This window comes from Carettochelys insculpta, chromosome 3 (genome assembly GCF_033958435.1).
Source record: "Carettochelys insculpta isolate YL-2023 chromosome 3, ASM3395843v1, whole genome shotgun sequence".
Classification (NCBI taxonomy): domain Eukaryota; kingdom Metazoa; phylum Chordata; order Testudines; family Carettochelyidae; genus Carettochelys; species Carettochelys insculpta.
Genome location: NC_134139.1, coordinates 6,811,640 through 6,838,992, shown reverse-complemented (window position 1 = coordinate 6,838,992; position 27,353 = coordinate 6,811,640). Strand labels below are relative to the sequence as shown.

Here is a 27,353-nt window from a genome sequence, read left to right as displayed (position 1 = left end):
CATGTGTTTGGTCCTTGCAGAAAAAGAGATTGTGTCTTCGCCTGTCAGTGCCCCTCTTTGTTGTCACATATGAGTAACAAATCTAATGTAAAACTTCAGGCGATGGTCTAGTTAGTTGTTTTAATCCTATGCTCAGTGTAGTAGTAGAGCAGTACTTTACCATACCCTCCTCACAGATTTTTAAAAGTTAAACAAATGGCAGAAGCTTTATGCTGGTTGAGATTCCTGGATGCTCTATATCACAGAGGTAGCCATGTTTCTTTGCCCGTGAAAGCTTATGCTCCAAAATACCTGTTAGGTGCCCCAGGACGACTTGTTGTTATGGATGCTCATGTTCCAGGGACTGAGTTTCGCACTTCAGAAAGCGTGCTGACATCTGCCTCTTGTGGTTGATGGGTCTATGATGGCATGTACATACAAAAGCTTTAGAAATAGACCTTGAATATCCATGGTCCAGGAAATTCCACAATCCAGCCCTAGTTCCAAAAGTTGCCAAATTAAAGAGGTTCAAATGTACCTGCCTGGGACAGATTTTTCAAATCATTTTAACCATCTTCCTTGTTGGATAGAATGTTACTAAACTCAAATTGACCTTTATCTTTAAAACTAGAGAGAGGGTGGACAACTTATTTGCAGACTGGCATGAGTATTTTAAACCCCCTGAAGAAGGCTGAGAAAAAAAGTGTTTTCTGTTTCCAGCTATTGTAGTCAGACAATGTTAAAAGGAATTAGTGAATATCAAGAAACTGTTCAATGAGCTTCATGCTGAATCTCATATGAAAGGGATCATGTGCTTGTGGCTCTTCTGAAACAACTGAGCAATATTAAAAAGTTATTCAAATACATTTATTCGGACAATCGCCAATGAAATACTGTACAAAAATGAATGCAGAAAGGGGTGGAGAAGAAGATATGTGAAGTGTTAGGATTCGCTCTCATCAATGTCCTTGTCTGGATCCATCTGTTCAGCCTCATTTTCTTGTTGCTGTTTCTTCCAAAGTTTAGCCATAGCAAGCAGTTTGAGATTGGGCTGATTGGCAGCATCTTCTGGAAAGATATAGTCATAATATTCTTCCCAGCCAGCATCGGACTAGAAAAAGAAAAGTGCAAGTCACAGGTTAGTTTATTTGGTTTGAACACACCTTTTCACAGTAAGCTGAACATTAATGTATGTTCCTGGAGTACTCCAAATACTTTTCTCTAACAATAAGAACTAAGGATTACATCAGACCTTAGAGTTATATTCTTCAATCATTTGATTACTGATGACTGCTAAAACTAAGGAATCAGTGGAGCCTGGAGTTCACTGCCAGTTAATGTTGGTGCTTCTTTTACAAGTAATGAAAAGGGAGAATGCATACAGAGGAGGTTCTTGAATATACTTCCTTTGTTTTAGTCTCATGCATGTAGGTCAATTAAATTCAATGTAGTCTCATAAATGCATTATAATAATGTATTGTACCCAAACAAAATGCCACCTACAATCACAGGAAGTTATTTCCCCAGCCTTTACTCTTACCCCATCTTCAGCCTGCAGTTTTCTTCTCTTCTTGACTTTTTCTGGCATAAGCTTATCTACTCTCTCCTTCGTGCTATCTGTTCCAAACTCCTCTTCAAAGTTTCTCCAGGATTCCAGAAGCATAAGTCTCTCCTCCTTCTCTTCACAGTTCCGCATTGCTTTATTAGCCTCTTCATATACCTGTCTGCACCTTAACAAGCTCTCCTCTTTCCCTGCAGAAAGTTCAAACTGTGCAAAACTGATCCACACCTAGGGGAAAAAGAGCAAAACCTAATGAAACCTCCATTGGGAAAATGTCATTAAAATAAAAACGAGGGGGATTTGGCCAAGGTGGAACTACCTGTGTACCTCACTGCACTAATTCAAACTTTATAAACAAAACTTGTGTCTCAGTAAGATTTGGTGTATTCTGGTTTTAAAGTAGAGTACCTCTGCCTGTCTGTCTTGTAAGTGACTCAAACAGGATAGAAGGTCTTCCTTGCAGAGATCTTACCCCAAACCTGATTTTAGAGAGTCCATATAAATTATTAGAGGGGTAAAACTACAATTTTTCATCACTACACCTTTTGTCTTTCTACATAACTTTTGTAGCCTGACAAAAAACTGGATTAATACTCCTGATTCACCTTTTATAAGTCACTTAGTCAGCCGAGGGCAATTACTTTTGTCATATTAATCCTGTCTGAATTTAGACATTCATAGACTGAAATCACATTGCTAAGGCTGGTTGTTTGTCAGTGCCTGCCAAAAAAAGAACGAGAGAAGCCACAGCTGCTCAGAAGAATAGACGTGCTCTGCAGAAACTATTTAATTTTGTCTCTTAAGATTAATTTGACAACCATTATGATTGTTAAGGTGATATTCCGAATGTGGGAAGTTCAGGAACCCTAGCGTAAGAAGCAGTGCTAGATCCGTAAATCCTGGTAACCCAGGGCTTCTGCAGAGTGATCCTTTTTCAGTATAAAGATGGTCTTTTTATCTCTACACATCTTTAAGCAATGACTAACATTTTCTCTTTACTTCTTCCCAGTGCCCTGAGCTATGAAAGTCCACACAGAATAAAGCTGACATTTAATTTTAAAATCATTGAAATAGCTGAGATTCCTTCCCCTACTGTAGGGTTTTGACTCTAGCACATCCAACAGATGATCATTTAGGCATACACAATCATTACCTTGACATGCTGTGTCCGCTGAAGCAACCTGCGGTAAAGGTTCCTTGTTTTCTCATACTCTTCTTGTTCAATTTCAAAGTCAATGTAGGATTTCCAAAGAACCTGAGAGAGAATTGATCAGGCTAAGTTAAAAACTCAAAAGTTACGTTTGTTCAATGCACATCTAAGTTCTCACTGAACAGAAAGTGAGCCAAATAATATTCAATATTAAGACAATACTAGGTATTTCTGAAGCATAACAGTATCTCTAATCTATAGCTCTAGGTAAAGATAACTAGACAAAGGCCTTCATCACAACCAAGTGAGTCAATAACATATTCTGGGCTGAATGAAACATTGGGCTTTCAAGAGAAAGAGATGACATCAAACCATCAGAGTTTAGATGGAGGAGGAGGAGAGGCTGAAAAGAGATTTAAGAGGCAGAACCAGAAGAGTAATAAGGCACAGTACACCATTTGATGAGCTGCTTGCTTTTTGGCAGACTGAAGAAGGGATCCTAGAAGACCATGTTGGATAGTGCAGATATTAGAATACAAGATCAAATATGGCAGGCTCAGGATTTCTGTGCTATATAAGCCAAAACCTGTGGATTTGTGAGCTTAGAATCATATGGAATACTTAATAACATGAGAAATGTGGACAGTAAATTGCTCAGCTGACACCATTTCTACATTGGGAGCACTGTCCAAAGTTAGGTGAGCAGTGTAAATAAGTGGAGGGGACAGGGTGCCAATGTGGTACTTAATTAGAGCAACTGGAACTGGAGGCACAAAACACTCTAGGTATGGGGTGGGGAGAGGGTGCAGGACCTTGAGTAGAGACAAGACTATGGAAATGGAACAGACATATCCTAGAAGTAACATTATCTGAGATAAACCTGGAAAATTGACAAGGTATATAAAACGGAAACTACACAATACTGGAATGCAGCCTCAGAAAAGCCACTATGGTCTAAGTATCAGAGGGGAGTCGTGTTAGTCTGTATCCACAAAACCAAGCAGTCCTGTGGCACCTTATAGACTAACAGATATTTTGGAGCATAAGCTTTTGTGGGCAAAGACCTGCTTTGTCAGTACTCAACAGGCTTCCCTCCCTGGCCTCCCAGTCAATCCTGGGGCTGGGGCTGGGGCTGCTCAGGTGTGGGTACTTGGTACCAGCACAAAAAAGCACTCTATATCTAACAAGCAACCCTGCCTCTAGCAACCTCATCTAGAAAACAGACAAGTATGAGTCGTCTAACACCCAATTATACTAGTTAGGATTAGAAAAATATTCCCTTAAGCATGTTACACCATTCTTGTTGATTGTGAACTTATATACCAGCTGCTGTTGATGTGGCTGATTACTGTCACAGGAGCAGGATGCTAGGTTAAGATGGACCACTGGTCTGAGCCATCATGACAAGTTCTACATTCCAATTAGCAGGTTAGTTGATATTTTGTAGCCATGTTGTGTTGAGGAATAGACTACTTAGTGTTCAATTACCCCCTTACCTCTGGCATGTCTAACCGAGGTTGGCCAATAGCCAGTTCATATATTGCCCGGGCTCTGTCAGTATCCCCGAGAATGGTCTCTAACTCAGCAAATTTAATCCATGACGTGCAGTTTTCAGGTGCAAACTCTAGGAACTTTTCATAGAGTTTCCGGCAGCGATCAAACTCCCGCAACTGTAGCTCCAGTTCAATGTAGCCTTTAAATAATTTGTTCTTTGGACATTTGCCAATGGATGTTCCCTGTGAAGCAAAAAACCAATACCTGCATGAGGCAGCTTGCTGAAGAAATGTTTTCTTTCAATGTCCACTTACTATTCAGGACTGACTTTTATCATCATCTTTGACAAACTACAGTTTCAGCCAGGACGAGTGTGTAACTAACTAGTATTTGGTTCAGCCAAAACATTATGAAACTAACGTGTGCATAAAGTATCGAAATACTCTGAAAATGGAAAAACTATAGCTTGTTGCAAATAATGTTCACATTTATCCTGTTTCTCCATGTGAGCTCATCACTCAAATCAGTGCTTCATCATCTGACTCATGATACTGTGACCACCCAGACAAAGGATGGCTCCCGGCTCTGATCCTCCAGGAGAAGGGTTCACAAAAAATATTCATGGTGTGAGCCTCATTTTAAAATACTGTGTCTGGGATGACCTCCCCTCCTCCTCACAATCTGCAGAACCCTTGGGTGCTTTCAGTAATAAATATCAGGACAAGTAAGTTTAGAAAACTACTGAACATGTTTTAACTCCTTTTAATTCATCTGAAAACAAGTAGAACTACAACCACCAAGTGCCCAGTGATATCGTAAACCATAGTGTTCACTGCTTCAGTTTCCGAGAGCCTTTCAGACTGAACAGCTTCACATGAGAGTGCTTGAGAATAAGGAAGTGCTGCACTGCAGATCTGTTATATTAGAACAAAAATGCGCACTTGTCCCAGTAGCTTGGGAGAAAGACAATGAAAGCAGAATATTCCAATATTTATAACACATGCAGAGTACTTAAATCTTTACCCGTGAGCTAACTTACCTGCCTTTTTAAACCAAACTCAACACACACAGTGCAGTCTACCACAAAACCTCCTTTTCACTTGTGCTACAGTTACACTACAGCAATCTGTTGACAGAAATCACTGGCAGAAGAGATTCCACAACAAAACTTCTGTTGACAGAGTGTGGCCACACACAAAAGCCAATCAGAACAGAGCTCCACTCTGTTGACAGAGCAGCTGGACTGCTTGGCCGCTCTCAACAAAATAGGCACCTGGAAGCAGAGCAATGTTGCCCGTTGTTCTGGATGCCCTGTTTGTCAAGAGAAGGCTCCAGAGCACCCACACAGCTTTTTTGCTGACAGAATCTGTAGACAGCAGCATTATGCCTCACAGCTGAGAGGCAGAATGCTGCTGGCGAGAGTGCTGAGTTTTGTCGACAATACGTTTTCTGTGTGTACCCTCCACCAGTTTTGTCAGCAAAACTCGCTACTGTAAGCATGGCCTAGGAGTGTGACTCATGCATTTTCTGTCAGTCAAGCTAGCACGAACATTCAATTTACATGCATTGCTTTATCAAGTCGTCAGTTCAACACACAACTACCCATGTTGCACCCACTCAGGTGGTTGCCTCCTTTTCTCCTATCAGTACCTTTCTCTTGGCCAGATAACACTCCAGCCAATTTACTGTCCTCCATGTCCCAATTCCTCATGCACACTGGGAAGACAAAAGACCCCACACGCCACTTGAATCTGATGAAAATGAGGCATTACACCTATCTGCATATTGATGACAGCTCAAATGCAATAGCATCCCTCTCTCTCTTCACCTGGCCTCATATGCTGACCATGTACCTGAGACAAAACAGCACCTGGCAATATCTCCAAGAAAAGCTCTCTGGACAGCACAGTAGTTATGTCCTTTTGGGAGTGTGTTGTCAAGAAAGAATGGAACTGCATGGCTACGTCTACACGTGCCCCAAACTTCGAAATGGCCATGCAAATGGCCATTTCGAAGTTTACTAATGAAGTGCTGAAATGCATATTCAGCGCTTCATTAGCATGCGGGCGGCAGCAGCGCTTCGAAATTGACACGCCTTGCCGCTGCGCGGCGCGTCCAGACGGGGCTCCTTTTCGAAAGGACGCCACCTACTTCGAAGTCCCCTTATTCCCGTGAGCTCATGGGAATAAGGGGACTTCGAAGTAGGCGGGGCCCTTTCGAAAAGGAGCCCCGTCTGGAAGCGACGCGCGGCGGCAAGGCGCGTCAATTTCGAAGCACCGCTGCCGCCCGCATGCTAATGAAGCGCTGAATATACATTTCAGCGCTTCATTAGTAAACTTCGAAATGGCCATTTGCATGGCCATTTCGAAGTTTGGGGCACGTGTAGACATGGCCCATATGAGCAACAAAGTCAGGGACAGACAGGGACTACACTGCATCAACAAATCCCGTGGCCAGTACTATCCCAGGTGAGCCAGTAAGAAATCTTCAATCAAGAAAACTAGCACAGTTTCCGTAACATACCCAAGTCAAAACCAGGTCCCTGATAGGGTAAGATTGCTACATGGGACCACGAATGCCCCTTTAGAACCTACTAACTCACCTATCCCCAAATGGGAAGGTTAGAGGCAACATGATAATTGGTGAGCGCATTAGTGTGAAGAGACGGCATCTTGAGCACAGCCCCCACTGTAGCACAGACGGACAGATGGCAGACTGTCCTGCAGGGAGGCATTAACAACTTCACAATGGACTTAACTCTCTGCTTCATGTTACTAGCCAAGGGCAAGAATCCAGCTCAGCAGGCAAAGGTCCCCCAGCAGTTCTGTAATCAAGCTGGTGCACTCTCAGCTTAGAGAGGACATTCATACTCACTCCCAAGCCCTGCTCTGCCACTGTGAGATGCAGCAAACCTGATCTGATTTATCCACAAAGAAACAGATGTCTCCTCGTAGCAAGAAGTGAAGCTCAGTCATTACCAGGACTAGGTTTCCCCTCAGTCTTTAACCAAGCCTAATGGAAAATGGAGGGAGGAGGGAAGGAGAAAGATTGTGTTTTAAAAGGATCTTCTCTCAAAGCTTACTCCCATCTTTGGAGACACACTAGTGGCTTACTAAATTTGGTACAAGGGCTTGATGCAGTTCTTAAGAGACCATCTGCATCCAGCATTATTGTTTCAATTACTCTGGCAGTTGCACTTAAAACTTCCAGGACAAACATCCCAGTACCTGGATGCTGAGTGTTCTCACAGATCAAGAGTAGTTTTTAAATGTTTTCAATTCATGTGCGAATTTATACTTTATAAACATGGAAAGCTGAATGTCTAGGTTCCCAGTGGAGTACTTTCCAGCTGGAACAAGTAGAGCTCTATTACTTCCAGCTGTTATCCAAAACTCTAAACAAAATATGCACAACAGCATACATTGGACATGTGCAGGTATCAAACATGGGTACACATTTTGATGTGCACAGATCAGTTGTAAAAAGAGACATTTTTCAAAGGTCTTCCAGCACTGTTACCCTAAAAATTCTTAAATGCCTAAAAGACAATTCAGTAATTACCCTTGTCTTCACTTACTTACCAAGGCTCTTCTGGCAAATGGAAGATTTTTCTGTCTTATTTCAAACTGAGCATACAACAGCCATATTTTGGCAAATGTAAACTGGAATTAAAAAAAAATCAAAACACATTTGGTTTGGATGGATTCTTAGCCAATAACGCTACCCATGTCATTTTAGAAATCATTTCAGTTTTTTTACTGGCTGTGTAGTGTGAAGTATTATTACTGTAACCGCAGAGATAATTCAAATAAGACTAACAGTATTATTCTGCTAAGCAGGTGAATGTTACACAATCCAAAATAATTTCTCATGACAAAACCAATTTATTCATACTGTGATGGGGCATTCACCCCGCACTGGCAGAGAAGTAGCTAATAGGTCAATGGAGGCTGCAGGGGAAACAGCCAGTTAGAGGGTAGCTGTCTGGGGGCAGCCAATCAGGGCCAGGGGGCTCACATACAAGGAAGCTGCAGGGTAGAGTAGATCCAATTGGTGCTTGAGGAATGAGCACTGTCTCTCTAGCAGGCTAAGAGACCTGTGGCACCTTGCACAGAGAAACTGCTGGCACGGACCAAGAGAACAAGAGGAGCTCCTTGCTGGCTTCCAGGCCATGCCCTGGGGTTAGGTAAAGAAGGTGCAGGGGCAACGGGGAAGTGGCCTGGGGAGGAAGAGCAGCAGTGAGAAGAATAAGAGGGCTTGGACCCAGAGTAGTGGGCAGCCCTGGGTTCCTGTGGCCTCCCCCCTAGTACCCCCAAGAGGGAAAAAAATCCAGATGGTGACACAGCCAGAGAGCCAAATCATGGAGAGGCTGCTGTGTTGCTTGGATTGAAGCAGCTCAGAAGGCAGTGATGACTATGGGCACAGCCCACTGGGCAGCAGAAGTATCCCCAAATGGCCAGCAGGAGATGTTGTGCTGCTAAGTGAACCCATGACTGGCTGGCAGAAACTGTTCTCATTCAGGAAGAAAAATGCTATAGCTTGCAAACTAAGGCACTTCAGATATATTTATAAGAAACAAATAGATTAGGACCATGCCAAACGGCCAGAGGATATATGATACACAAGTGTTTTCAAAAGCCATGTGCACACACTAAAATTAACTTCTAACAAAACCAATCAAGTTAGCATTATCTATACCTGGGAGGGGAAAAAATTTGGGGAGGGGGGGAGGAAAGGAAGAAAAGTAAAAACTTGAGTCCAGTTGGGCCAGACTAATATCTGAAAGATTCTTCTTAAACTACAACATTAAACTTGTTTTGGATTAAAAGCAAAAACACAGCCCACATTTTCACTAAGTCATGAGTTTCTATTTTTGAAGCAGAATAGCATCTTCTATTTCACTAACAGCAGCTTTAAAAACAATTTTTTCCATTTAGCAAGGAAACAGGACTTGTATTGGGATAATATTAAACAAGTTATTTAATATGCAAAACTGCTTTATTTTCACCTTGTTACAGTGATCAATGTGTAAACTTAATGATCTGAGGAAAGAACAGAGGAGCTATGTCTACTCTACAGAGTAGTTTTGAAAGAGCAGATGTTATTTTGAAATAATATTGCTAGTGTCTACACTAAGCCCATGTGATTTCAAAATGGATTTGAAATACCAGGTGCATTATTTTGAAATCAGTAAACCTCACTGCAGGAGAAATAACCCCCGTTTAAAATACATATTTTGAAATAGGTGCTGTTAAGACACGGAATAGTGCTATTTCAATATAAGCCATAACGGCGTCCAGTGGCAACTATTTAGAAATAGCATGAAGGATGCATCTACACTAACCCTGTGTTTCACAATTAACTTAGAAAGAAGCTGCAGTGTCCACATGCATAATGGCCTCTTTTGAAATTGTTTTTGGCAAAAAGGGGCATGAATTTTGAAACCGTTCCTCCCGTCCAATTCCAGGAAGAGCAGCCCCTTTCGAAATTGAATTTCAAAACAGGGCATGCGTAGATGATCTGGGGCCACTATTTCAAAATAGCAGCTCCTCCACGGCGGCCACCTCAAGGAGTGTGGAGATGCTCTAGCAAGCCCCAGCAGGGCTCTCTAGGTCAGCCTCTTAAAGCTGCATGGCCCCGGAAACCCTGTGCAGGAAGCTGAGAGCATGCCCAAAGCCTCAGGAGCACAAACTCTGCCTGGCACACGCTCCAGCGGCCCAGAGCGTGGTGCCACTCAGCCTACCGTCTGGATAGTGAGCTCCCCACAACCCAGGGACCCCCAGGAGGCCCCCTCCTCCCAGCCTAAGGGGTCACCAGAGGCAAAGCAGGGCCAGAAGATGGGGGGGCCCCTCCTGGACAGAGGCCAAAATTAAAGATCTTCTTGGCCTCTGGGCAAATGAGGACGTGCTGTTGCACAGCACTGGGCTGCCCTGAAACACAGGAGCCTTCAAAATGGCTGTCGCTAGGGCTGCAGAAGCGGGCCACCCCCAGCCAACAAAAGGAGCTCAAAAGTAAAGGAGCTAAGGCAGGCCTATAGCCAGGCCAGGGACACCTGCAGGTGATCACGGGCAGGGGCCACCCCAAGGTGCCTGGATTATCACATGCTGGACCGGCCCCCTCCCAACCCCCCTTCAACTCCACCCTCACTCCTGCTGCCCCCAAGCTCACTGCCCTTATCCCAGCCACCTTCTCCCTGGCTGCCAGCTCGCACTAGGCTGCTGACTGTGCGGACCAGGAGGAGACTGCCCCCCCCAGGCCCCTCACAGCCCACCTGCCCCTCTGCCAGGGCAGTGCCCCCGCCCCTGCCCGAGCCTAACTCCCTGTCATCCCACCCCACTGGGGCCCCTGCACCCATGAGAGTGCCAACCCTCCACCCCCATGGAGGACTCGGCCTGCCCATGCCCCCCTCTAAAGGGGCGTGCCCCCACCCTTTGTACATAGTTCTCCCCCCGTTCGTCCCCGTATCCATCTCCCAGTTATGACGACCTCGCTCCGTTTTTTGTTCATGGTCAGTTAATTTACGTGTGTTGGTTAAGTTATGTTCAGTAAACCGCTGTGTTGTGCACCCTGGTGCCCCCTGTGTGTGAGCGGGCCATGATGCGGGGTGGGTGCATGGGGGGCTGTGATGCTGGGTGGGTGTGGGCTGAAGGGTGCCAGGCAGAGGGTTGGTGAGGCTCTCAGTCGAAGGCCTCCCAGAACCTAACCCCCTCCCTGTGTGCCTAGTGGCATAGAGCCATAGGCAGCTGCTCGTACCCGGGGTCGCTGTCTGCAGCCCACCCCTGCACAAAACACTCATGCTGGCCCTCCACTATGTTGTGCAGAGCACAACAGGCTGCGACCACCCCAGGGACGTTGAGCAGGCTCTCATCCAATCAGAAGCGCCCCTACAGGCGTCCGAAGGCCTGCTCCACGGCATTCTGGGCGTGGTTGAGGTGGTGATTAAAAGTGTCCTGGTGGGCGGTGGTGTGCCCTGTGTAGGGGTGCATCAGCCATGGCTGCAATGGGTACGCCCCGTCAGCCACTATGCATGGTGGCATCGTGGTGTCCCTCACAAGGAGATCCTGGGCAGGGACCTACGTGCTCTCTTCCATGTGGCGCCCCAGCCAGGAGTTCTGGAATACCCAGGCATCACGGGCTCGCCCAGCCCAGCCCATGCAGATGTCACTGAACTGGCCCTGGGTGTCAACGAGGGCTTGCAGCACCACTGAGTGTTGTCCCCTGTGATTTATGTAGTGGCCCGCACTGTGGTCCAGGACATGGATGGTTATGTGGGTGCCAGAGGATGCCAAAGAAGCTGGGAAACCCGATGACTGCAAATCTTTCTGCAGCATCACGTGGTTGATTGCCTGGACTGCCTGTGTGCGCGTGTGTGTGTATGACTGACATGTGGGCCTCCACACTAGGGAGCCCCATGGCCCCCTGCTCCCCCCCCCCCCGCAGGGCCCCACTCCCCAGCTTTCTGGGGTGGGTGTGGGGCCCTGGCCTGGCTTATCTCCAGGACGACGGCTCCAATGGTGGCCTTGCCCACCCTGAATTGGTGTCCCACCGAACAGTGGCTGTCTGGGGTGGCCATCTTCCACAGTGTGATCCCCACATGTTTGTCAACTGGGAGTACGGGCTACGTGCAGGTGTCCATGTGCTGCAGGGCGGGTGTGAGCCACTGGCACAGCGCCATGAATGTCGGCCTCGATATTCGGAAATTCTAGAGCCACCTTTCATCGTCCCACTGGCCCAGTACCAGCCTCTCCCATCAGTCACTGACGCTGGGGTGGTTCCAGAAGTGCCGTAGAGGATGAGGAATGGGGTACAGTGGATGCCCGTGGTGGGGGGGTGTGGAGGGTTCGTGGGCCACAGGGCTTCCACTATGGACAGGATAACCATGGCCATCTGAGCCCCGGTGTTGGTGGAGGTGTCTGCCTCGGCCACCTTCTGGTGTTCCACGCACAGCGACTTTCCCAGAACATGGTCCCTTCAGTACTGTCTGCTGTTCTGCGTGTGCAGGGTGGGTGTGTTTGGGAGGGGTCCTTTAAGGGAGCCGCTGGTTGTGGGACCTGGAAGGGCTTGTCAGCCATGTGACCCCGTGCATGGTGTTTCCTGGCTTGTTCTTTCGAAAGGGCTCATGTGGTTCTATGAATGCTCCCTTTCAAAAGACTGGGGGGGCGCTTTCAAAACAGCAGACTGGTACAGCGAGCTGCTTTGTGTGTCTGGCTGCACTATCTTGAAATCTCTCGTTTTGATATAGATTTTTGGCGTTCTCCCTTTCAAGATTTCTGTGTAGTGTAGATACAGCCAGTGTGTCAGAAATGCTACTTCAAAATATTTGTTTTTGGCAAATATATTCAAAATATTTTGCAAAAATTTTTAGGAAAAACGGGCCTCCGGAAGCTCCCCCTGGCAGCCGCGCTTCTACACAGCGTTTTGGAGTCCAGAAGAACGGTCTTCCGGACTCCAAATCACGTGACATTATGCTAATGAGGCACAGGGAATTTGCACCCGCACTTCATTAGCGTCTTTTGCTCCCTGTATTAGCATGCCACTTCCGAAGGAAGTGACCTGTGTAGAAACAGCCTTTGGGTATAGTGGTGTTATTTTGAAATAGCTGTTTCAAAACAACTCTGTAGCGTAGACCTAACCAAAAATACCCCAATGAGTACAATTCCTACAGCAGGAAATACAAGTAGTACGTTTGGCCTGCTGTTATTCATTGACCACGAATAGAAGATTTCTATCGCGCTCCAGGAGACACTATGTACGGATTAAAATATTTTTAAAAGGACTAGAATCAATTTCTTAAGAGTCAAAAAAAACAAAAAGTAGAGAAGGGAAAAGTAGTGTTAATGGGGATTGTGTGCACAAAACAATGTGTGTTTGTATGGACAAAATTGTTCTATGGGACTAGGAGTCTTGCATCCCCAGGTGATTGAGAGGGAAACTGTCAAACTGATCTCATTACCTGGGAGGAATGTGTAAAACCTAGGCAGTATAGAGGTCGGTAATCTTCACTGTTCTCAATGCGTGTTTTGCCAGTCAAGGTTATGCACTCAACCCATTAGCAAAAACATACCTTTTTGTGGGGAATGAGTTCCAGACATGCTTGATGCACCTGTCTGGTTCGTTCTGGATCCTGAAAAGGGCAAGCAAAGTGAACTAAACGCTCTGTTTATTACAAAAGTTATTGCCTGGCGCTTATAAAATTCTTATTTAACACACAACTCTGAAACAAATGAATTGTTGGAGGAGCGTATTTAATGCTAAAAGTTTAGAACTGTGCAAACTAGCCTACCTCACACAACTTGCCAATCCATTTGTGTGCAAAAATCTAAAAACTCACCCTTCAAGATCAGGTTATGGTCAAGAGTACAGAACACTCCTAGACCAAAGTATTACGGTAATGTTTACAGACCTTTTCTCTCACAATGGGAATGTTTTTGTGGAATAATAGCTTTTCTCTCTTGGACAACACAAAGAAGCTAAGATGCTATGTGATCACATCAAACAAAATGATTATAAAGTTTTGTAGTTGCTTTAAACTTGGAAAAGGAGGTTCTATTTCCATTTGTAACTTCTACCACTTTCTCAAAACCTCCCGAGGCCAGAGTAAGAATTTCAGACATTCCCTACAAAAAAGCCATTTTTAAAGAGCTGTTTTACTGAATTTGAAAATTCTACCACAAAAACACAAATTCAGCCAACAGTCTGCCAGGAGTAATTTGGCTATGCCTCACGTGGGTTGGTTTTACTTTACTATCCATAGGCCTTCCGTACAGAGTGGGGAAAATGTTGGAGGATGCACTATTAGCAACTATACAGAGTACATTTGCAAACTGGTTGTTAATTCATGGCAGATTACCAGAGTATTTAAAGGTCTGCGATAAGACGACAGTTTAATTTTCCAGAGCAAAACAACACTGCCTAGAAAACCCAGTCCCATTTCAGTTTCTCAAATAAAATGAGACAGTAAATTTAGCTTATTTAATAATAAAATCTCACAAGACAGTAACTTAGTAGGTCACAGAGAAATGTAAAGAGCAGATTCATGTTTTTACCTTTGCCTCCAATTCTTCATACAGTGCATAGTTGATCCAGAGATATATGTATCTCTTCCAATGTCTCTTCTCTTGAATTGGTGGAACGTTGGCAATGGCTCTTTCATAAACTTCACGTACTGTATCAGGATCTGCATCACTTTCAACCAGCCGCAGGTAATCAAACCATGCATCATAATTGTGGGGATTAGCCTTCCAGAAAGGAACAGGAAACAGTTTGAGTAATGCAATTAAACACCATGTTCCTCTCCCTATAGTTGAAAGCAAAATTATATAATTCTGTAAACTTGTATGTCTAATTTTTTTCAAATTAATCACTGAATTATTAAAGGTAAAAACATTCAAGAGTCTAAGTCATTTAGACATTTCTGCAGATGTTACCTGAACAGCTATTCATAAGGGTTAAAATGAACAAATCAGAGTCAGAGAAGAATTGGCATAGTACATAGATTGACATGACTTCAGCAATTCAACAGGTACATTTAATGGAAAGTGGGCATGCCAGATTTCCCCCCACCACTCAAAGGCTGAGTCTATACTAGCAAGTTCTTTTGAAAAATCGAGCTCTTTTTTGAAAGAGCACATGGAGGGTCTACATACAAAATGTGTTCTTTCAAGCTGGAATCAAAAAAACGTTGCTCTTCTTCTGGAAGCTCTCTTCCGCTCTTGACTCAGGAAGAGCGCCTTCTTTCGAAGCACAGCATATGTAGATGCTATGCGTGCCCTTTGCTCAGAAAAGTAGTCCCCATGGTGCTGGATTTTTTGATCCCTAGCATGTTCTTTCCAAAGAGTGAGGGCTGTGTGGTTGCTCTCTATCAAAAAAGAGTGGATTGTTCTTTCAATCTGCATTTTTGTGTGTGGACGCGCTCTTTCAAAAGAAGTTTGTTTTTTTTGGAAGAGATCTTCCAGAAGAACTTCTTTCAAAAGAATAGTTGCAGTGTAGACCCAGCCAAACATATTTAGGTAGAGCTAAGATGTTTTGTACAGGTCTGGAACAAGCATATAAACCAAGCTTAAATCAGATGAAGTGCAATTTGCATATAGAGTACGCATATAGAGTAACTATATTCCAAAGCAACGAAGGGTCCTGTGGCACCTTATAGACTAACAAAAGTTTTCCAACTTTTAAGGTGCCACAGGACCCTTCGTTGCTGTTACAGATCCAGACTAACACGGCTACCCCTCCGATACTATATTCCAAAGGAAGGCAATCCTAGTTTTAATTTATATTTGACTACATGGGTTGTCAGGTGGACTTCACAATCCACATGATACTACACATAATAAGATAATTAGGGAAGACCATCAAAATACTAATTTCATTCTCTCCCTCAACCTTTCCACTAAGAAATTTGAAAATACAACCCCTCCTCTGCTGCGTCAGTTTCTTGACAACACTAATAATCCACATCCTAGCAGATGACTTGGAATATGTCATGTTTAAGGACAAAACACAGATGTTATAGACTCCGAAGCAAACAAATACCCAGAATGTTTAAGTGCCTAGATGAAAGGGAAAGGGAATTGTCAGGTTTGACAATCAGTAAGACAAATGAAATATTTAAAGTGAATACACAGTCCTAACCATTTCAATATACAAAACTAAATAAACCCAAAATTAGTTTAGCTTTGTTACATGTCCTGTAATTCATGTAGTGGTAATGAATTTATTCCACTCAGACCTGTCACCCAGTTTCCATTAAATCCAAGAGCCAGACCTTTTAAATGCGATCTGAGGCGCTCCAGATCAACTACTCTGTCACCTGCAGGTAAGTTATGATTACACTAAAAATTCAACAACTTCACATGACCAACATATGCCCTTTAAAAGAATGCCTCAATACTCACAGACACATGAGGACCTCATACAGGACCGGACTTTAGAATATGTACCATGCTTATACATCTGTAAGCCTCTAGATCGCAACCTACTTTCACTTCCTCTTCGTACTGAAATCTCCTCTTGCTGACAATAATGTCTTCAATGCCTCTTCTGTCCCCAAACTTCTTTTCGAAGATAGTGTAATTTTTAAAGAGTTCTTGGGCCTCATGTTTTGGAATTCTATCCAGGGCGTATTTATAGATCACTCTCACCCTCTCAAACTGAAAAAATTAACACAGGACAAAACAAAGTGACTTCTACTACATTTTATAAAAACATCTTTTTTTTCTTCCCCTAATTAACAGATTAATTTGCTAATAGCAAAGGACATTTCAATTTCTAACTGAGCACACAACATATTTTAAATAGGTTTTGTCCTTTTTTTTTAATCACAGGGCTAACATGCATTCTTTCATGAAAGCTCTATGTGGAGTAACAATTTGAACGCTACTACTATTACTACTATCAAGTAAGCTGAAATGTTTGCCTTTTACCCTGCAAAGCATGGCATTTTGATCAACAAAAGCAAAATCAAAAGTCACTGGCATATTGAAGAATAGGCAGCAAAAATCTGATCCTACAGCACAGAAATAACAAGGAGCTTTGCCACTAACTTCAATGAGAGTAGGACCAGATCCAAGGTGAGGAAGAGAGAAACAAAAATATTTCACCTAATGTACAGGAAAATCAGATGTGGGTGCCTCAGTGGGATGCTACAGTGAGAAAATGAAATGGGGAATAAAGCAGAAACACACTCAACTACATTGTTTCACAGTAAGTGTATAAGCTTTGAAAACATATCCAAACGCTCTTTAGTGCAGGTACTTAGTTTGCAGAGTGCCTACTACAATGAGGTAATGACCTGATTGGCCTCTAGATCAGTAAGGGCAACCAAGGCTAGTGACTGGGCCTTGTAAGCGGCCCTCCATTTCATAGGGCCACAAAACTGTCATAGAGGAGACCGTCTCCTGGGACAGGAGAGTTTTGCTAACTGTGCTTGCATGCCAAGAATTTACGGGGCGTGCCAGCTGAACCACAGCAGCATTGCTATGGGATGCAGAGGGAGCTCCATGACTCTCAGTACATGCCACACTTCACAGGCCCATGCTTTAAGTAGGTGTCAGTTTGTAATACAGGTAGGAAAAAACAGAACAAAACTAGTATTTAGTATTTGGCAACCCTGTGCACGGGCAATGGTAAATAAAATGTCTCATGTGCCATACACAGAAGTCCCATGGGCTGCATGTGGCCCTCAGGCTGCAGGTTTTTTTATGTGGAGATATACCTATCTCATACAACTGGAAGGGACCTCCAGGTCATCGAGTCCAGTTTCCTGCCCTCACGGCAGGACCTATCACTACCCCTAAAAGATTTTTTTTTTAATATCTAGTTGCCCCAAATCCCTAAATAGCCCCCTCAAGGGCTGAACTACAACCCTGGGTTTAGCAGGCCCATGTTCAAACCACTGAGCGATCCCTCCTCTCTGCTCTAGATTCTATCACAATATCAACAGTAAAATGCAAATTTGTTTTTCATATTGTTGCTAAGGCAACAAGCATGGTAAGGAACGTAATGTTAAGCCACAATCCCTGCATGGAGCCATAAATAAGCACCTACAAGCAGCTCCTGAATAGTAAACATTTAAGGGGCTGGAAATCTGACAACCAAAGCAAGGATCATTGATAGGAAACAAACGGGTGGAAGTACATGATGTTTTGATGGCAAAATGGTCTATGGAAGCATGGTTCATACGGACAGAATCTAAAAAATACCCATGAGGGAAAATTGCATACTACGATGTAACTTGATAAGCCATTGACTGTAAGTTCTGTTTTTCTTAATACTTTTAGATTGAATCCATAATTTATAAAAATACACCTGACGATATTTAAAGCAAGCTGAAACACAGCAAGCCTTTATAGGGTTCTTTAGGTTCCCTAGCATCCCACCTTACCATAAAAACTCTGTAAGACAGAGGTGTCTGGTGTATACCAGAATTAGAAAACATTACACATTAGAATGAGAAAGCACGGTATGAAGTATTGTAAGTAAATCTGTGCAGAACAATAGGTAGTGAGCCAGACCCTCAATAGGAGTCAGTGTGTGTAGCCCATGGTGGCAGCGGAACCACACTGATACACCAGCTGAAGACCTGCCTCGCACCACATTTAGAATATCAATTTATAATTTCAGGTCCTATGTTTCTCTGGGTTGGCCCCCACTCTCTTTTCTCTTTCTTGCTTCAAGTTTTGGGTTATTTAAGAGGTTGGCACTTCAATGACTAACAAATAATTTGTTAGGTGATGAAGTTTTGTGGGACAGACCCAGTTCTTCACTGAATCACCTAATACATTATTTTGTGAGTCTTTAAAGTGCTACGTGACTTCTGTTTTGTTTTGATAGAATACAGACTAACATGGCTATCTCTCTGTCACTTAAGGGGTACGTCTACACTAGCCCCAAACTTTGAAATGGCCATTTCGAAGTTTACTAATGAAGCGCTGAAATGCATATTCAGCGCTTCACTAGCATGCAGGTGGCCGCAGCGCTTCGAAATTGATGCGCCTCGCCACCACGCGGCTTGTCCCGACGGGACTCCTTTTCGAAAGGACCCCGCCTACTTCGAAGTCCCCTTATTCCCATCTGCTCATGGGAATAAGGGGACTTCGAAGTAGGCGGGGTCCTTTCGAAAAGGAGCCCTGTTGGGGCAAGCCACGCGGTGGCGAGGCGTGTCAATTTCGAAGCGCCGCGGCCGCCTGCATGCTAATGAAGTGCTGAATATGCATTTCATCGCTTCATTAGTAAACTTCAAAATGGCCATTTGCTTGGCCATTTCAAAGTTTGGGGCTAGTGTAGACATGGCCAAGAGGTTGGATACTGGTGGGTGAGAGGGTGGGTAGGTAGGTGGATGAGATATTTCAACTTCTAGGTTTTAGTTATTGTTAGTAAGGCTCCAGGGAGAGTATTTGAGAGAAACACAGTTGAATTTTTGCATATTAGGACATATTTACTGCTATTTGCTCACATATTGGGTAAAAAGACAAACGTGTGCCATGACTAGAGCCCTGTCTGTATACAAATTCGTATCTGCATCCAACTGACAAACACGGTCTACTGATATATACAAAACTGGGGGCTCTAGCCCTGACCCTGCACAAACTTACCCATGTGAGTGTTCCCACTGAGTTAGTCCCATTACTTCATCTGCCTAAATGTTTGCTGGATCAGGCTCAAGGCTCCTGATGGCAAGCAACAGAATCTTGCTCAAGTCATAACAAGAGAATAAGCTTCCCCTGATATCAATAAAAGGCAATTTTAAAACATACTTGTTGTTATTATGTTGTGAGCATGAGAAATATGAGCTCACTCAAGATGTTGACAAAACTACAATCAAAGAGACTTCTAAATAGAACAGAGAATGACATTCAACAAAATCTGTATTTGTATATTAGTTGAATACACTTTAGGAAACCCTTACTTCTTTCTGATTCTCCTCAAATTTTGCAAAGGCCACAAACAAATGCTCATTCATATGTTCTTCTCCAAAGAACTCCACTGCTCTCTCATATACTTTTCTTGCATGGGCACAATAACTGTGCTTCTCTTCAAAGCGGGCATACTTGATCCAATTCTTAACATCAGGATGCACAATGACAAGTATGGAAGTATTAAGAAAATGACAACAGTTTACCATTTCAAATCCCATTCTTCCCAAAGAACATACCCAAGAGGCAAAAGAGGGTTAATGGGGTTTCAATACAGAGAGAGTTTCAGATTCAGCTGCTATAGTTTTTAGGAAAGAAAAACAGGGAATAAAAAGGGTGAAAACATAAAATGAAAAGAGAAGGAAGAACTTTTAGTAGTTCTGGCAGTAAGGAAGGGAAAATCTCTCAGAAAAGAGAAGTGACCCTCTCCCTCAGCAATTTTTTAAATTATATAAAAATTAAAGTTTACATTACTGTAAGCATCTTTCAAGACAAAACTACACATCTCTTGTGGCAAAGTTAAATTACAAGCTCATTCTCCCAGGACATGCATACTTGTTAAACTGACTTTCGCTGCAGTAAATAAAAATCCTCAGCTGCATGTGTTCCTGGGTATCAGCAATATTTGCTGCTTACAAATACAATTAAAGCAATGAAGGGTCCTGTGGCACCTTACTGAGTAACAGAAAAGTTTTGAGCATGAGCTTTCGCAAGCACAGACTCACTTCACCAGATCTGACGAAGTGAGTCTGTGCTCACAAAAGCTCATGCTCAAAACTTTTCTGTTAGTGTATAAGGTGCCACAGGACCCTTCACTGCTGTTACAGATCCAGACTAACACGGCTACCGCTCCAATACAATACAATTAAAGTGGAGAAAAGTCACACACAAATACACGGGAAGGAAAAGATGGATAACAATGAATGGTAAAAGGTGGATCTAAATAAAAGCGCAAGATGCACTGTCCTGAAAAGGATATATCTCTCATAAATGGTGCGTGCCCTCTCCACCTCCTTGTATCTCAGCTCAAAGTTAATATAGGAATGCCAAGCTTGTTCGTCTGGTTGCCACTCCATCCAGCGTTCAAACACCTGGCGTGCGCCAGCAATGTTGCCCAACATCTCTTCCATGTAAGTATACTTGTACCTGAAAAAAGGCAAATGAGCTAACATTGACAAAACTATTCAGAAATGTACTTAACTAAATTATTACTTATAGATAGCCATTTTGGCAGTATTGTTTACATTGCAGAACCATCCAGTGGCCCTGCTGTGTAAAATCAGTACTCTGAGATTCTAATCCATGGAGAAAAACAAGGGGAGTTAACTTTTTCCAATGTGAGTTTCCTCTTCAGTACTGGATGGCAGAATCTATCTCCAACAAAAAACTGAAACTCCAGAGATGTCGAAGAGTCTGTATTTTCACATCCAGTCAGTTTTTCTTTTTTTTGCTAAGATCAATTGTTTTTATTGTTAGAGGTGGAATAGGGAGCTCTGCTATCTTAAAAACTCACCAGAACTGGTTGACCCTGGGAAGAGTAGTGATGGCGCGATCCCAGATATTGCGGGCATGGTTAACCTGGCGGTTCTTCATTTCCATTTCTGCATACTTCAGCCAGAGAGTGACGTTTCTGTAGTCCACATCTAAAGCACGCTCGTAGATGGAACGAGCTCTGGAAAGCAAACAACATTCCATTTATACGTCAACACACATCATGCAGTTGAAGGACTCTGGCAATATCAGTTGCACATATTCTTGGAGGCATGTGAGAGATGCCCATCTTCATAATTACCTTTGTATTTCTTTTAGACTTTCCTCCCATTGTGCATATTTTATCCAGTTACTGATAACAGTCCTGTTTTTTCTTATATTATCTTCGAAGGTCTAAGAAGAAAAGTTATAGTTTATTTTTAAAAGGAAAATTTCTCTATGCAAAAAGATCCCATTATAAACCAAGAATGATGTATTGAGAACTTAAAAACAAGACAGCAACAGAATGGACTAAAAATCCCAAATATATTACAATTTGTTTAAACAGATATTTAATAGCTCAACTTTGAGATCAAAATGAGTAAGAGGTTTCCTAAGGCTACATCAACATTACAGAAGGGATCGACACTTTGAAATCGATCCACTGGCGCTCAATTTAGTGGGTCTAGTGAAAACCTGCCAAATGGACCACAGATTGCTTTGTAGTTGACCTCCCTGTACTCTACTCCTGACTAGACTATTAAGGTAAGATGATGGGAGAGTTTCTCCCCTCGACCTCCTGTGGTAACTTGACCTAATGAATATCGACTCTAGCTACATTATCACTGTAGCTGGAATCACATACCTTAGGTCCAATTTTTGTGGTTGCATAAACATAGGCTAAGTGATGTACCTGAGCAATTAGAAATGTAGCTGGAGTTGTGCTAAGTGTATATGAGGAGAACTGTAAGCTTGTGAGATTACGTGCCTATCAGTAACACTGATAGACAAACAATATAAGTGTTCAAAAATGTGTAAACCCCTATGTTTAGATGTTTTAATAGTAATAGTAACTGAACTTACTTGGCTCCATTTGTGCACACAACACTGAAAATATGGACATGCCACATTCATTCTTTTGTGGCTATAAACTGCACCCCCCACCATTTGCCCTAGCCCCAAACCATCTCCTGCACTCCAAACCCCTCATCCCTGGGCCCACCCCAGAGCCTGTAATTTCACCCAGAGCCCTGGCACTCCTGCATCCCAATCCCTCCACCCGGAGTCCCTTTCTCTATCTCTACCCAACCACATGTTGTCCATATGTGGAATGACTTTGGTTATGTACCACCTTCATATTGGCACAGATAACCAAAAGAAAAAAGAAAAAATAGAGGGAACACTGCTTTGGAGATTAGCTTCAGTAAGCAGCTAGCACCATGAAACTATTCCCTTCCTCTGCCTGATTTTTTACCATTCCCCACCCCCCGCTTTTTTTTTTTTTTTTATAGCTTACCTCTCAAGATGCTATCACATATGAATAGACTCATTGATAGCATGCATAACTTCCAATTACAAAATCATAATTGAATAAATTATGCTGTTAATTTGCTACTAAATCCAAATCCCAAAACTATTATGCATGTAATTGTTTAACGAGAACAGCTAAAATCACCCTTAAATAGCTATTTGTGATTTTACCTTCAAACCACAGCCTATCTATTTTCTCTGTTTGAAGTTAATCAAGAATGAATGAAAACAATTCAGTAAAAAATAAGGGCTAGATTCTTTGCACTGTACATGAGAGTCAAGTTACTTGTGTACTTACCTTCCTTTTTCGAAGCTTGTAGTCATTTAGCTCCTCTTCATCTGTGATCTTTTGTTGTGGAGGTGGTGGAAGAAGTTCAAGTTCTCTCTCCTTTGCTTCTCTTAAGAGCTGTTCTGCTGTGATCTGTACTTCTGCTGGCGCTTTATTTTTCACCTTCCGAAGAAAAAAAAATTTTTTTAAGTAATCTTGTATTGTTTCTACCCCCATAATATGCTTAAAAAAACCCACAGAAAGTGAACTGACCCAATGATTTAACTTAACAAATATACAAAGGACTAGGATTTGGTAACCAGCTAAGAAATAAATTGAACTAAGCCTGCACTTAGACACCAAACATAAAATGCTTGCTAGTGTCCATTTCATCCCATAAAACAACGTCATAAAGGTATAACCCTGCCCAGAGTGCCAAAAGATGGAAAATATTGGAAAAAGGCATATGAGCGTATGCATGCAAGTCTATCTGGGACAAGGGTGACCACAAAACTTGGAAAAAAGTTAAATACAGGAATAGATCTGAAACTTTATTTTGTTTATCAGATGATACGCAAAGCTGCAAATATGATATCCTCATTTAAAAAAATACTGTCAAGTAAAAAAAATCTCAATTTTACTTTTTACCTACAAAAATGATAAGCCCCTTGATTGTGAACCATAAACATTTTTTACATCCAACTTGACTATGTTCGATCTTTGCTTTTAGTACTCCTCTCAGCTTGGACTATAAAAAAACAATGTTGGTTGTTAAACTTTGGTTTCATATTTTCAATAATGAATTTAAAAACTGAAGAGGAATAGGGTTAGGGTAACTGATCCATAGATAAATCAATTGGGGACCACACAAGTGAAAAGTAAAAAATGAAAACCTCTGGCCAATCAGACCAGCAGCATGAAGCCTTCCAAGAGCCTGCTGAGGTCACTGCTGCTCTCTCTCCCATCCCCCAGCTGGGGAAACAGCAGCAAGCGGCACAGGAGCCTAGAACCACTTCCTTCCCCTGCCCCCAGCAGAGCCCAGAGTCTGGATCCAGACCACAGCTTGCCTGACTAGGCCCCCAAGGTTCAGGGCTCAAAACGTGCTGCCCTTCTGTGGGCCAGATGCTGTGGAGGGCAGCCTCAGGGTAGTGATCCACACAAGCCATAAGCCAGATGTGGACCACAGGCTGGGAGTTCTCCACCCCTCATACAGTAAACCCTTGAGATACGCATAATCAAGCTATGCATGTCTTGGGTTAACACAACTGCTGCCCCTGACAGGAAACCACTCCCGTCAGGGATGGCAGCCTGCTATCCCTGACAGGAGCAGTTTCCTGGCCCCCGTAGTCATGGGGAGCTGGGAACCAGGTGGCAGCCTGGCTCCTGGCTCCCCTCCACTTGCAGAGCTGGGAAACTCAGCAGGGCAGCAGTCCTGGTTAGTTTCCTGTCTCCAAGGAGTGGAGGAAAGCCATGCTGCCCCCGGTTCCCAGCTCCCCTCCACTGGCTGGAGCTAGGAAACTGAGCAAGGCTGCTGCCCTGCTCGGTCTCCCATCTTTGCAAGCAGAGGGGAGCCAGGAGCCAGGCTACTGCCAGCTTCCCACCCTTGTGGGATCAGGGAAACTGACCAGCTGGTCAGTTTCTTGGGTCCTGCAATCTGCTGGGAGATGGGAACTAGGCTGTTCCCTAGTTCCTGGCTCCTGCAAGCCCAGGGGAGCTGCAGCCTGGTTCCTGTCTCCCCTCAACTTGCATGAAAATTTGAGTTATGTGGGGAGGGGGAAGGGGGTTGCAGAAACACAACTCCAGCATAACTCAAGGGTTTACTGTATAAAGCCAGAGTTTCTACATTTTTTTTTCTCTAGAATAAGGCTCCAATCCTGCAAACACTCACATATTTACTCATGCATCTGAGTAGTCTCATTTATTTAGATTTACTCATGCCTATAAAGCTTAGGGTGCGCACGTCTTTGCCTCATGGCAATTATTTAATACTTTTGTGTGTGTGTGTGTGAAATTTCAATGGGAAGATTTTTCAATCCTGGACAGACTTTCTGGTCAAAATAAAAAATCTCCACCTTTGATCAGAGCAACCCATAGCAGATAAGTGGACTCACTTGGAATGTAGAAGACCCAAGTTCCTGCTCTGACTTGAACCTCCATCACCCATATCCCAGGTGATTGCCCTAACCACCAGGATATTGACTATTTCAGGTGGGTCTTCCTCAGTATCCCCCATTGGAGCAATTACTGTTTACATAAATTCACTATCCATTGACCCAGAGTGAGAAATAATGACTATTATCCTTCTTCAAATGGCAACTTGCAGGCTATATCCCTGCTACCAGGGAACCTTCTGTTTGGCTTGCTGCTGGGCATCAGCTGTTCCTTCATATCTTCAGAAACAGACAATCAGAGCAACTCCAGAAATGGGAGCTCACTTCTCCACCCCTCAGGAGTCCAGCCTTGTCTCACTGGAAGAGCCAGGAGGGACTAGCCCTACTCACAAGAGCAAATGGGGAGGTGCAGAAAGAGTCCTGTAACTCAAAGTGCCTCCACTCCCTCTTCCCACCTCCCTACCTATAAGTGGAGTGTCTCCTCCCTTGAACACCCTACTATGAGAAGGGGAATGAGGAGTTGCCTAGAAGGGAGAAGCAGAGGGATACAGCTGCAGCTGCCTCCCCTTGGATCTCACCACTACCACCACATGTCATGGAGTGTGAGGGTCACCAAGCCCTGCACCTGCCATCCACAGTTGGATGTGACTCATTCTGCAGGTAGCAAAGAAGATTTATTGGTTGATAGGGACAGTTTAGGACAGACAGATAGCAGGAGTGATTTTTTAGTAGACAGGAACACAGCATTGAACAGGCGGATAGCGAGAATGAAGAACACTAGTAGGAGCAGCAGTAAAGGCTGGAAGCAGGATAGGCTGGGCCAGTGGTTCTTAACTCTCAGCCCAATCAGCACACAGCCATGGCCCATGTAGGCAGCATGTATATAGGGGTGGATGTGCCCCACCTTATGCACAGAGAGCTACATACACAGCCCACAATGGTAAAGAGGCTGGGCATGTGGGTGGTATAGGCTGACTCCGGGGGCCTTCAGGGCAGAACTAATGGGACATGGATGGATACACATAAGTTTTTTCCCATTTTTTACCATCATGTCATATTTTTAATTAGAAAAGTTTCCTTTTCATGTAAAAACAACAGAACTAGACTGTTACTAGATTTCATTGTATGGTGGTACACTTTTAACCAAATGCTTATGCAACATAGTCATCAGTAATTGGCATATTTTCCTTAATTAAGTTAACTTAATTGCATACTTTGCAGTCGTTCTCTGGGATGGAGGGAAACAGTGTGAGTGTCAACATTTCAGTCAGTATATCCATGTGGCTTCTAATTTTTACGTCATAGTTGTAACAGAATTAATATTAATAGCATTATGTTTTAATAACATTAGTGTATTCATATAATTTTTGCAAAACTACATGGGATTATTGTCTACCAGCATGCTTAACTTTGTTTTGAGATTAACAAATACTCTGTCACACCACTTTTGAAAAGTTGGAAGCCCTTACCAGTAGCAGAAACTTGCTACAGAGCCAACATCTGAAGGGTCCTTTCTCTTGGGAAACTTTGGACACTGCCTTATTTAGCCCTCCAGAAAATATAACTGAACACCACTGTGCTACAGTGTGGTGGGTAAAGCACCAAATTGTGCAGGGCAGGGACATGAACTGCAATTTACGCCAGAACCCTCATAGTGTGTGTGTGGGGTGGACAAGAATGACATAACTGTTTTACCCGCCCCCCCCCCCCCCCCAAAAAAAAACGCAGTTGAGGGAGGTTGTTTGTAAAATTAAGCCCCTAGGAGTACCTGGGCTCATGCTCCCTGTTAGAGAGTTGCCAGCACCCACACCTGTGATTCACCCAACTCGCCTCACTTCCCTCTCCCTCATCTCATGCCCTGACCCAAGGGGCACCCCCGGCCCCATCACAGGTCCCTCAACTCCCCAGCACCCTGACCTCCCCTTGTCACAGGTCCTCTAATTACTCAGCGCTGCTCTAATCAAAGGCCTCCCCGACACCCCAGCGCCCCCAATCCCCCGGAACCACCTACCCTGTGGTCACAGGCCCCCAATTCCCTCCACGCCCGCTCTCCCCCTTCTCCCCAGTTCCCATCCTATAGACACCCCAGCCCCCAAGGACTCTCACCCCTTTTCCCTGGGAACCCCGCTTCTCCTGCCCCTCACCGCCGGGCCGCGCTGGGGCTGGGTCACACCCGCGGCCGGGCCCCCAGAGGGGGGTTCCCTACCCCCGCGCTCAGCAGTACACCCTCCCCCCGCACCTTCGCCACTTTGGGTATTCGCTGCTTCCCGGCCGCCGTAGACGCCATGTTGCCGCCGCCGCCGTGAGCTCGAACTGCCTCGATCCCTCCCTGACCTTTCACCTCTCACCCCGCGTGGCGTCACCCGGGTCGTTGCCA

The 27,353-nt window shown here is 43.9% G+C and overlaps 1 protein-coding gene across 1 annotated transcript; it reads right to left on the bottom strand.

Moving 5' to 3' along the window:
* Positions 1 to 831: 831 nt before the first annotated feature.
* On the bottom strand, positions 832 to 27,296 carry CRNKL1 (crooked neck pre-mRNA splicing factor 1). The gene is made up of 14 exons (XM_074989299.1): positions 27,216 to 27,296; positions 22,896 to 23,048; positions 21,390 to 21,481; positions 21,111 to 21,269; positions 20,577 to 20,743; positions 19,591 to 19,769; positions 16,163 to 16,333; positions 14,231 to 14,422; positions 13,249 to 13,308; positions 7,766 to 7,846; positions 4,187 to 4,426; positions 2,694 to 2,795; positions 1,520 to 1,768; positions 832 to 1,090 (listed from the first exon to the last, which is right to left on the bottom strand). The coding sequence occupies exons 1-14, from the start codon at positions 27,261 to 27,263 to the stop codon at positions 923 to 925; spliced, it is 2,061 nt and encodes a 686-aa protein (XP_074845400.1). The 5' UTR covers positions 27,264 to 27,296; the 3' UTR covers positions 832 to 922.
* Between the last annotated feature and the right edge of the window lie 57 nt (positions 27,297 to 27,353).

What these genes read in the sequence shown, in the direction of transcription:
- CRNKL1 (XM_074989299.1), bottom strand. Translation starts at nt 27,263, where the DNA reads ATGGCGTCTACGGCGGCCGGGAAGCAGCGAATACCCAAAGTGGCGAAG. An exon ending in ACAAGCTTCGAAAAAGGAAG is followed by an intron (nt 21,482 to 22,895) that starts GTAAGTACACAA and finishes TTTTCTTCTTAG; the next exon opens with ACCTTCGAAGATAATATAAG. An exon ending in AGCGGACACAGCATGTCAAG is followed by an intron (nt 1,769 to 2,693) that starts GTAATGATTGTG and finishes TTTTTCCCCTAG; the next exon opens with GTGTGGATCAGTTTTGCACA.